The sequence below is a fragment of the Triticum urartu genome, chromosome 4 (genome assembly GCF_003073215.2).
Source record: "Triticum urartu cultivar G1812 chromosome 4, Tu2.1, whole genome shotgun sequence".
In the NCBI taxonomy this organism is placed as follows: Eukaryota; Viridiplantae; Streptophyta; class Magnoliopsida; order Poales; family Poaceae; genus Triticum; species Triticum urartu.
In genome coordinates, this window is record NC_053025.1 from 537,657,683 (window position 1) to 537,669,934 (window position 12,252).

At 48.0% G+C, this 12,252-nt stretch overlaps 1 protein-coding gene across 1 annotated transcript; it reads left to right on the forward strand.

Moving 5' to 3' along the window:
* Positions 1 to 9,490: 9,490 nt before the first annotated feature.
* On the forward strand, positions 9,491 to 11,580 carry LOC125554071 (B3 domain-containing protein Os03g0212300-like). The gene is made up of 5 exons (XM_048717684.1): positions 9,491 to 9,736; positions 10,170 to 10,243; positions 10,353 to 10,635; positions 10,736 to 10,914; positions 11,013 to 11,580. Exons 2-5 carry the CDS (start codon positions 10,181 to 10,183, stop codon positions 11,292 to 11,294), a joined length of 807 nt encoding a protein of 268 aa, XP_048573641.1. The 5' UTR covers positions 9,491 to 9,736; positions 10,170 to 10,180; the 3' UTR covers positions 11,295 to 11,580.
* The last annotated feature ends 672 nt before the right edge of the window (positions 11,581 to 12,252 follow it).

Sequence of the window (12,252 nt, forward strand, 5' to 3'; positions counted from 1 at the left end):
TGTTGGTCGGAACCCGCCGAACCTATGCTCAGTGCCACACGTCTCCATGCAAGTTCTATTGGGATTTGTGTCTGACACATATCATCAATTGCAGCGGGAATCATCAAGAGGCGCTTAATGGGCCTACAAGTGCTAATAAAACCTATGGCATGCCAACACTAGGGAATAAAATACTAGCAGATTTGCTTTGGACGACATGAGCTGTGTGCATGCGGCTGCACTGTTGAAGACTTTTCTTATTGAGTTAAATACACCTATAGTACATAAACTTGCGTGATAGGTACATAATCATACATAAAGTTCAAAAATGATGCAAATGGGTCACTGAACTATAATTTCGGGTACATTTTGCTACACCTGCTGTTAAATCTAACGGTAATTGCAAGGCTTGCCGTTAACTCGCAGGCCAGCATGGTATTGGGTATATGTATATGCTGGGTCCACTTGTCAGTTGACTAGAGATGGAGAAGCAAATAAAAATATGTAGACGCAGGATTCGACATTCGGACTTGAGATGTTTCAAGCACAGGGCTATGGGCATTTCCAACGCCGACGCAAATCTCATGCAACGATCCGAACCGAGGAAGTCTCTTCCACAAATCGGAGATAAAATTAAGGGAGGTTTGTGGAAGTCTGGACCGATCCCAAACCCGTTTCTGACCGTCCTGACCCACTAAAAACCCCTACCCCTTCCGCGCGTTTTTGGTCAGCGCCGCTTCAGAGCACCAACGCCCACATTCATGCCCGTTCAAAGCGGATGCGAACGCTCACTGGCGCTGGCATTGAAACAGCGCGCGGGCCGAGAGAGCGCCACCTGCATTGCTTCCCAGTGCAGGCGACTGGCGTGCATTCAAACGGCACGACGAACTCCCATCTGTCCGTCTGTTGCCCGCATTAATGGCACGCGGTTGCCGAGGTGACTCCTCCGGCGCCATCCGTCTGGCCCTCTGCCACCCATCGGTGCTATATGAACTGCTGGCCCGTTGCCCCGGCAATAGCCACGATCATCTCTCTTCACACCGCTCCCCGCCAAGGATCCCTCCGCGGCCAAATCTCTCTAGGACAGGCTTACGTTGGAGCGGAAGAAGGCCATGCCCGCCACGGACTTACGTCCACGGGCGCCGCCGACAGCGTGGAAGAGTAGTGCACGGTAGGCCGCCGCCGCTCGTGTCCCTGGAAGGCCACTGCTCGTCCCCTCCCGTTGGCGTCAAGCTTGATGGGCTGAGCATCTTCGGCCGATTAGTAGCTTGGCAGCGACGTCGAGGCAGACAACGTCAGTTCTCGGAGCTTCGGAAACGAAGGTCATGGAGGCGGAGCTGGAGAGCACCGAGGCAGAACCGGAGATGGCGAAGCTTCAGTTCTCGGTGCTGATGGCCGGAGACGGGGACCGAACACCGGCGATCATTTAGATTAGATATTAATTATACTTCAGAGCCCGCTTAGAACTGCTTTAATGTATTTGTAATGAAATCTGTCATGTTTATATGAAATCTGATATGTTTATATAAAATTCGGCCGTGTTTATATGAATTCTGGACATGTTTGAACGAATTTTGTCCGGCTGGTTCAAGTTGTTGTGAAAATGTATCCGACTAGCGTTGGATGGCTGTCTCTCTGTCTACAAACCGTTTCCCCTCTCTACGAACAGATGCAGGAGTAAATTTACGGCTTACCGTTGAAGATGCCCTAACCACTGACCGCATAAATTGTTGTAAGTATGGTTATTTACAGTTTTATGTAAAGAAGGATACCTGGTCGATCTTTTTGCAATTGAATGGACTCAATATCTCACGTACAAGCATGTGGCTTCTCAATCAGGCTAGTGGATTGATATTGCAGCTCGACACGTTAAAGCTAGCTAGCTTTGTACACCAGTAAGATCGTATTGCCAACGGGCCACATACCGAATACACAGGCCGGTGAAGGTCAAGGCCGCACGTATGATACCCTCGTCAACTTTGCTCTACGAGAAGTCCAACCTCTCTGCCGTCGTCACTAGCACATATCTAGTCAGCTGACAGGTGGACCCGCATGCGTATATACAGAACATAGTGGGCTGCAAGTTAATGTCACGCCGTTAGATTTAACAGCAAATGTATCAAAATGTACCTGAAATTATAGTTTAGGGACCCATTTGTATCATTTTTCAAGTTTATGTATGAATCTATACCCACCGCGCAAGTTCATGTACTATAAGTGTAATTAGCTTTTTTTTATTTTGCCTGTCCCACTGAAACCCATTTGTGCACAGGATGGTTTCTTCAGAAAAATAAACTACGTGTGTTCTTTTATTTGAAAAACAGAACGAACAAACTTTGGAAAATAAAATGTTAGCAATCAACAAAATAGAGTTGCTGCAATTCCTGGCTGCTTGTTTTTTTGTACAACATACAAATATCAATAGTATTTTCTGAAACTTTTGCAAGGGTACATAACATCCAAATCTGCATGCACAATTTTTTGGATGACTTTTGTGTGTTGTTACGAATTTTTGAATTATTTTAATGCACCATGGTTTATCTCCTTCGCTTGTAGTCATTTATCATCGAATTAGTGAAGCATAAATTCATTTGATCTCCCGATATTAATATTAATCAAATTAGCAAGGGCTTGGGCAGTTGGGTTCCTCTACATCAATACATTGATAAGTGTGCCAGCTCACTAGATTAAAAAAAAATAGGAGCCTACCCAGGCCCATGAGTAGCCCCTTGAGAGATGGATTAAGTCAAATAATACAAAATCAAAGAAATTTGAATACTGACAGGGTTCGGATCCACATGAAAGTTGTATTAGATCGGACGGTGGTCCTAAATCTCATCTCTCCTGAATCTGGGTGTATGCATGGACGCGTCCGTGTTAAATACACAAAGGATCAAGTACAACATGCACAGGTTGTTGCTAGGCTTTGCCTCTACTCCAAGCTGTACAAGATAAGGCTAATCCTACGCTAACAACCTGTGCCATCTCTTTACAAGTCACGCATACAATATTCGTGACAACATGTCACGTTTACACAACTACTAGCCTACCTTTTAACATATCAGACAAGTTTTTCTATTAATGTGTCTTAAAATGAAGTACAGATCGAGTACCTCGCATGTTTTCCAAATACTTTTGAGGAAAAGGATTGAAGCAGGCATAAACCCTTTGTTTTTTGTGTGTTTCTGATTCTGATGGAGCCGGTCCACCGTGCACCAGCTCCATGAGCCCCTTGTTCTTCTTGGTTTGTATCTCGTCCTTACGTATCCACCATCCAATGGCTGTGGATCCGCGTCCCTCTCCCCTTGCTACTTACCGATCACGACGCCGCCCCTTCATCGCGGGTTCATACCCCTCCCCGATCGAGGTTGCTGTCTCTTCCTTCCCCTGCTAAACCTAGATCGTCTCCTTCCTGTTTTCTCGACACAAGCGCTGCCATGGCCCCAACCAGCTGGGTGTTGCTGAAGCGGATGATTGACATCGAGCACGACCCGAGCGAAACAGCAGGAGATGCGTCCATCGGCGGCACCAAGAGCGTAGTGTCAAGCCAACAAGACAGAAGAGACGCCGTCCTCGCCTACCTGCGGACCCTGAAACCGGACGCCCGCTTCGCCGATCCGCCGGAGCTGTCCTCCCTCCGCATACTGCGGCCGGGGATATGCGACAGAGATGTCACATCCGCCTACGTCGCCAGCGCGGACAAGAACCTGGTCGCCCTCTTCGCCGATCCTTACCGCCCCGCGACCAACTCGGAAGGAGGCTATCTGATCTACGACGCCGGCAACAACTCCCTCTCGGCGATCCCCCCGCCCCCCTTTGACTACGACCGTGCCGACGTCGGTATGGGAGCCGCCGTCCTGTGCCTCGAGGAAGGCGGCTACGTCCTTGTCGAGCTGACCACGGTAATAGACTCCGACCCGTCCACCGCGGAATGGATCTTGAAGGTCTCGAGCTTCCCCCACGAGCTGTCCTGTCCCGGCCACTTCTTCAGGGCAGACACGTGCTTCTCGTATTGAGGCTCCAGCATCTGCTGGGTGGATCTGTTCAAAGGCATGGCCGTCTGCGATGTGCGCGGGCTGCTCCGGCACGGCGCCGACCCAGGGTTCCGCTTCGTTCCGCTGCCCGGAGAGTGCCCGGCGTATGACCGCGGCCAGATGTACAAACGGGAATCGCCACTTGAGGCGGAGGAGTTCCGCTGCATGGCCTGCGTCGGCGGCAGCATCAAGTTCGTCGCCATGGATGGCTACGGCGATCGGCCCGGCGACGAGGTAACGCTGGCCATCTGGACGCTGTCGCCGGACCTCTGCGGTTGGAAGAAAGGCGCGGTGTACCACGTGAGGGACATCTGGGCAAGCGAGAGCCACCGCTCGCTGGGCTTGCCGCAGAACCTGCCGTCGTTCCCGGTGCTGAGCGTCGACGAGGACGACGTCGTCTACCTCTTCTTGGTCGACCTGGACGTGACGGAGGACGGTGACGCGGAGTTCAAAAACCACCATGTGCTTCGCGTCGACATGCAGAACAAGAAGGTCTCCCACCATTCAAAGAGTGCAGAGGAGATGCCTGTTCAACTCTACAGCAGTGAAATTCTTGCCACCGAGTGCAGCGCATACCTGCAGTAATTAATCTACTAGTACTACGGCAAACCATAGATATAGATAGGTTTCTGTTGTTTCTCTTATGAGACTCATCACCATAGAGTAGCAGAGAAACGTGTAATAGTGTCATGAAGCTGCAACCAACTCTGTCGTCGATCTGTAAAAAAGTACAGAAAATAAGATGGAGAACATCATTTAATAAGCAAGTAGTATAAAAGATCAGAATATTTTGGGGTAGTACGTGTCAGCAATGCAACTAATCTAGGCCTTTCAAGATGTAGTTCCTAATGTAGTTCTGAAACTATTTAACTCTGAATCTGGATGCACGCACTGTCAACTCTGCATACTAACAACATAATTCTGAAACTTTGTGAACATAGCCCGGGCAAGCTTCCTAGATCGACACGGATCTGGGCCTGGTTGATTCTCCCATCTGTGAGGAATAACGCTGTCTCGCGTAGGCACTAAAAGAGATGAAATTTAGAATATATTACTACCAAGAGAAAGAACCATCATTGTAGGCTTGTGAGAAGTCTACAACTTTGTTAACCAGTATCACTTGGTTTTGGAAAACTTTCTGCTGCCTGCAGATGTCTATCTTGCGATCTGGTAGCAATTTGCCTGACTACGGTCATACTAGAAGAGACGTTCTAAATTTCATCTGACTTCTGTGTAAAAAACCGCTCAATCTGAATTTCTTTGTCAACAACGGCGCCAAATCCGTTGAACTTACGAGATGAGATATGACAGGCTTCAGCATTAATCATGCAATCTGCAGGCGCGTGCACAGTGGAGTCTTACATCTGGACAAAGGCTACCTACGATCAACTGCACAAGCACGTGAACGGTTGCTTGCTGGTGCCATGTTTTGGATGTGGCCGGTGGAAGCTTAAAGTGCTGGATGCCGTTTCAGGGGGTGGATGGGCCGGCCTTTTGATCAACTTACTTACCATTCAGAGAAAAACTCAGGCATCGTAAAGGAGTTGCCAATTGGGGAAGAGATCGGGGAGGAAGAGATGGATGCGCGCGCGCGCGCACGCGCGCGTGTGTGTGTTATCAAGGGCATGAGGGGGCTGTCATTTCCCTCGGCAGCGACCGAAATCATGGGCTACTCCGGTAAGAAGATTGACCTAGAATTGACCAAGACAGAGGATAATTTGGAGCAATAATGCTTTCCATAAGGTGGCCTTTGGTCCACACCACACCTAACCTACTGGATTTCAGGCAGAGGCAGCCATGGTAAAATCTCAAATGTATGAGCGTCACACACACACACACACACACACACACACACACTGTCATCCCCTGCCAATGTCATCAGCACATTATTTTTCATTGTGTAATCGAGGGTCGCGAAGTGAAAGTATGAGAAGGCATCCAGGCCTCATTCATGAGTCTGAGAACTCGAGATCAAGCGAACCCGCAGAACATGATGGCAGAAGATATCTTTTCTAAAAACTGTGTATACTTCCAAGGGAGCTCCAGGCACCCATCACACTGCCTTGCAAGGCAAAGAAATTATGCTCTCCTTCCCCTGTGGGCCTGTCAGCGTCTGACTATCCCTATCGGCTTCTTCTTCTTTTTTTCTCTTGGACGATCGAATCATGTTCACGCCTGGTAAGGAATATAGTACTCGTTGTTATGGGTTGCGTTACACATACAAGTTCTTTCTCAAAACAAACTTTGGCTCACTTTGCTGAATTTTCCAGCAGTTATGCTGCCCATTTTGACATTATTGCCGAAAATTTGCCCCAAAATCGACTTTGTTCTAGGCTAAATTAAACATGCAGGTTACGGAAATAGTTGAGATTTACAGCACAAAAAGGGTTATGCACGCTTTGTTGCGCCGTTTGTATTGTTGGGGTTTCATGTTTTTTTTGTTTTTTTGGTTTGGCGCGTGGGGAAGATGATGTTGTATGTTTTTTAATAATGCGGTGTTGTGGTGGGTTTTTTTTCTTTCTTTTTCTTGAAGGTATGATTCCGTGTTATTTACTGATCAACCCACATGTATGTGCGAAAGCTTCTCGCGCTAATTGTACCATATTCATGCTATAGTGTGGCATGTTGACGATTCTTGTTTGCCAGGTGAGGAGAAGGTGCGCATGACTCATATGTTTTTGTAGACTGGTTGTTGCCAATTGATTTGAGAAATCATTAATCCGGTCAAAATTATGAACCAAATTCAAAATTGAAAACCTCAATCGGAATTGTTGACTCAGTCAAAATTATGAACCAGATCCGAAATTGAACATCTCAATTGAATAAATACGATGAAACAAATTCAAAATAATCTCAATGAAAATCATTGAACCAGTCTAAAATGACGAATCGTGTTTCATCCAAGTCTAATATGATGACTTGTGATTTTAGTTGCACTGTTCCAAGTTCAATCCAAATGGTACACTGATAACTTTTCATATGACTAGATAATGTTGGAAATATGAGCAATTTACCAAATGATTTTATTAACAGAAATACTAGATAAAGCATGACTAATATAGAAGAGATAAAACAAGTCATGCGTTCTGACAGAGAGAAGATAAATAGCTTCTGCATATATGAACCGTAGCCTATCATATCTAAAGCAGACAGTATAGCAAGTAGCATATAGGAAGTAGAACCTAACATGTGTAGGACAAGGATTAGAACAAGGAACTGCGGCAGAACCTTTAACAGAAAAGACAAGAACACGTACGGGACAGCAGCAGAAGAAGCGCTGGACTTGGGGTCGGTGTCCTCGCCTGCCATGTCGTCGAGTAGGTCGTGGACGTCAGGAAAGAAGTCGTCGTCGGGGAAGTAGTCGTCGGCGACCGGATCGTTCGTGATGAAGCAGCCAGTAGTCGCGCTGAGCGCTCCCCAAAAACCTTATCACCCTTCTCCCGTACAGGACTCAAAAGGTGCGGTTTCGGAGGCCTACTGTCCCGACATGCGGTGCACGACGCAAGCCGGGATGGGGAAGATCGTAGCAGCAACGCAGTGCTCAGGAACTTTGTGGCGAGAGGAAGGGGATCTTCTGGTGTGTCTCTCTGGAGAGGAGCGACCTCTCTTATATAGGCACAGGAGAAGGACGCGAAGAGGCTGCGGCGGGAGGTGAAGCAACGAAGGAAGACAAAGCGAACAGGCAGCGGCCGAAGAGGCGCGCCGTTCGAATTCAGTGTCCACTACAGAAAAATGTTTCAACTCCCGCGTGACCTTTCGTATACCCGTCGTGCGTGGCAAAAATTTAGACATCGGCTCGTTCCCGCAACCCGCGGCGCGGCGTGACGTGACGAGGAGGGCGGCGGAGGAGGAGCGCGCGTGGATGTCCCTCTTGTTCTCATGCTCATACATGTGGGGAAAGAACCTCCCTTATAAAGAGGTCCAACTCCATCTAAACTAGCAATGTGGGACTAAACTTTTGTTCCACCTCTTGCCTTGCACAAATGGGCTGCGTGGGCCTCTAGGATTGATTAGGAATTTCTGAAACTGCTATCGGGCTAGGCCCAAAATAGATAAAATTCCAGCAGATAATTGTATGTGTGGCAACGAGATATAAATATTGTAATACGCTAGTCTATGATTTACCCGCCCATATTAATGTATTTTAGGATTTTATGAAACCCTGTCTGTTATTTATCTACCTAAATAAATTTTATAATTTATTTGTTAATCACTTATTTGGAAAATTTTATCGGTTTACCAAAGAAAACATAATTTTATTTGATAAGTCAATAGATTGTGGGACAACTAAGACGGTTTTTTTAAGAAAAAAAAAGATGCAAAAACCCAGAGGTAGGAGGGAAAAAATCAAAACAGAAAGAAGGAGGTGGAACATACATGAGGTTAGACGAAGCACTCTGCCTGATAGGAAAGGAACACTATTATAAAATATTCTATTTTTTTTCTGAATCAGATGTACATATATAGACGTGTTTTAGTGTGTGTTTTCGCTCATTTTAGTATATCTCTAGTCCATATTATAATATCCAAAACATCTTATAATTTGGAACCAAGGGGTATTTCTAAAAAACGAGACCATATAGAACTAGCCCTTGGAGGCATATTTTGATAGAAGAAACTCCAAGCACCACGGGCCAGTCCATGACTCGAACCCGGGTGGGGTAGATAGCTCCATGCTATCCTAGCCAACAGGATGGCACCCTGTTCTCAGAGGGGTACTTCTCAAATTGAACATTCACTATAATTGGGCTACTTGGCAAATTCAAGTATCCACCTCTATTTTTTTTTCTGGGCAGTATGATACAATACTTCAATTTATATCTTGTGGGACACGGAAACTTCAATTTAACATTCACGGATGTAATATCCGTGAATTGTGTAGAACTTATTTATTATGTTTGATTTTCATATGGGTGCTAATATTTAGTTGCAATGTATTAATAAACTAGAATTTGAATACTTTGGCAAAAAACAAAACTGTACTCCGGTAAATTTAGGGGATCGGCTAGAACCGACCAAAACTTAGTGGAGTAAAAATATTTCACTACGATTTACTCGGCAGTTTACTCTTCTATTTTTTAGGGTGTGGGCTAGATAGAGATGCCCTTAGCATATGCAAGTATTCAGCTCTAAATAAATTTCTGGTCAGTTTGACATGATACTCCAATTTATGTCATGGGACACGGATGAGTTCAGAATTCAAACAGATCGGGAAATGATTATTATTGAAACTCAGAGATACAAACACGTCGCAGCCTCGCAGGTCAGGTGACATTAGTCTGTCAACCTTCCAAGAAGACGAGGGAGAATAGCAACCCCATCTCGGATGCAGCAAAGCCACGTTCTTGGTACACTTCCACTTCTTTTTTCGCCAATGCGGTACACTTTCGGGCAGTACGCATCAGTTGCTTCACATGCACCACTGCGAGTGCGAGGTGAGGCGATCCAGCAGCCCAAAAATGGAACACGGTACAAGTGATCAATGGCGGTCTCCAACACCTCGAAAATAGATCAGTGATAATTGCGCGGTCTTTTTCTTCCTCCCACAAACTGCCACTGGTTCTTCCTACACCCCACTTTGCTCTCGCTCGGCCACAGCCCCAAGCAGCAGTCCACCCTCGCTCGCAGGCAGCCGCTGTCAAGTGGGGGTGATCCAGGCCGCCACCGCCGGCTGCCCTCTATCACGCCGGCCGGGGGTCCGCCGGCCGCTTCCACCAGGCAAGGTGAGATGAGCTCGGAGCAAGGTGACGTGCCATCTGTTGTTCTTTCTTTCTCCTCGTGGATTTGGAGAGGGTTTTCGATAGCGATTTGGTGTTAGAGCTTTAGATTAGAGAGTGCAGGGAGGCATGGAATTCATGGCATTGTTAGGATCCATCTAAGAGGCGTACGTGATCCCTGTGAACTGGGCAAAATGTGCAGCATTTGTTCTTGTTCTTACCTCCTGTTTTTGTTCTTATCGCCCAGATGCAGAGGCCGGGGGTCATCCTCCTTTTCTAAAAAAAAAACCCTCCTGTTCTTGGCTGCTATACTAGATCATGCTCCATCTGTTCTTCCTCAAATCTTGCATCAACTCTGAGAAACCGCTCTAGCAAAATGCAGTAGGAGGTGAATTCGGTTCCAATCCTCACCATCTAACCTATCTATTCATGTATGCAGAGAGACGTGAGATGGACGGCGTGGAAGGTTTTCAGTTCTTTCAGATCATCCTCGAGAACTCCTCGAGCAGGCTGGTATATACAAGATCTCCCTTCCCTTTGTGCACGTTTCGTTCACCCATCTCCTTATCGCTCTGCTGCCTAGTGTTTGATCGGCTCAATCACTGCTTGACCCTCGATGCAGAGGCTGCCTGACAAGTTTACGAGGGTGCTGCTAGAAGGCGGCAAGCCCCAGGAAGTGAAGCTGCGGGATGCCGGCCACGGGCGTCGTTTCTGGGACGTGAAGGTGGTGCTGGACGCCGACGGCCACATGTACCTAGGGCGCGGCTGGGAGCAGTTCGCCCGCGCCCACGACCTGCGGCTCGGCTACTTCCTCGTCTTCAGCTTCGACGGCGACGCCGTGCTCACCGTCAAGGTGTTCGACGTCAGCATGTGCCGCAGGCACTACCAGCACGACGGTGACACCAGTACGCGCCTCTTCTTCCTCTTCTTTAATTTGTCTTCGTGTCAGTACGATGGTTGTAACTTCTGCCAGATTTAAAGAAGGATGGTTTTCGCGTTTGGCAGGCAGTGGGAGCAGCAGCGACGGCGACAGTGGCAGCGACGGCGAAGGTGGCAGCAGCGACGGCGACGGTGGCGGCAACAGCAGCAGCATGGCGGTGATGGGGGTCGACGACGGGCCGGCGTCGCTGTTCACCGTCATGCTGAGGGAGTGCAACCTGGGCGTGAGGCAGAAGCAGTACCTGGTGAGTCGCTCATGCTCGAGCGTTGCCAGTCAGGCGCGTTACTGACTCCATCCGCCGCTCGCCGTCGCCGGACGTGGCGCGCGGGCGTGTGCGTGCAGAACGTGCCGGTGGAGTTCCAGAACGCGCACGGGTACGCGGAGAGGAGCAAGGTGGAGCTGCGGATGCGCGGCAAGTCGTGGTTCGTGAACCTGAAGCACAGCCCCCGGGAGCGCGGCAGGCCCCGCGCGTCGCTCAGGTACGGGTGGCACCAGTTCTGCGTCGACAACGGCCTCGGCGTCGGCGACACCTGCTTCTTCCGAGCTCTCGGCGAAGGCAGCGCCGGCGAGGTCCACGTTCTCAAGGTGGAGGTGAGGAGGCGAGACGGCAGCTACGTTGACTGAGGCGCCCGCGGTGGCTGCCGGCCTCCGGCTCATCAGCCTGGTTGGCCGGCGTGAGACCTCGTCCGTGGCCATCGGCGGGCACGACTCAGTGCGTTACGGAGTATTATGCTTGCTCAATAATAATTGTAAGACCTTAATTCTCGGTAGTTCGACTGATGGTGCTACTAGCAGCCTGGATGATGAAATTGTTCTTGTTGAGATTGTGGCAGGATGAGTGGCATCTTGTTAATCCCCCACTCAGTGCTACAGAGTCATTTTTATCAAACTTTTGCATGTGGAAGGAATAATCTACGGCTCCATCTGAATCTCTCCGTTCACAACAATCAAATCCCTTGAATTTACTCAATGTTCAGTTTGTTCACACCCACACCCGTGAATCAAGCAACTGCACAAAAGTGACGTCCGGTATATGGAGAAGGCTTTTTTCTCGGGTATGCATGACGACTTACAAACTTCTCTATGTCTGTCAACAAATACACTACGATACAGTCGCTCCCGATGATAAATTATTATTTTTAACCGGGATGGCAAATTTATGGAATAATCACCACCATATAATTTACGAGACCTTTTGTTTAATAATATGACTGCATGCATCACTCAGATGTAGAGGCTGGGGTGATCCTCCTTTTAAAAAATATATATAATTTAAAAGACAACCATTCCATATGAGAATAAAAAGGGGTGCCGAGCTCAGCACTCACCAACGAATGAAACAACATCCTGAACACTAGTGGAATTATGGTCTTTGCCGAGTCCCTGTAAAACCGGCAAAGGACAATTAATACTCGGCAAACACTTCACCGAGTTCAACTCTCGATGTAGGGTATTCGGCTTACACCCTTTAAGAAAAGGCCAGTTTATTGTGTTCCTCTATCGGGGTCTCGACAAATACTTTGTTGAGGGCTAAACACAACACTCGGCATAATAAAAGAACTTGACGGGTCGGATGGAGACG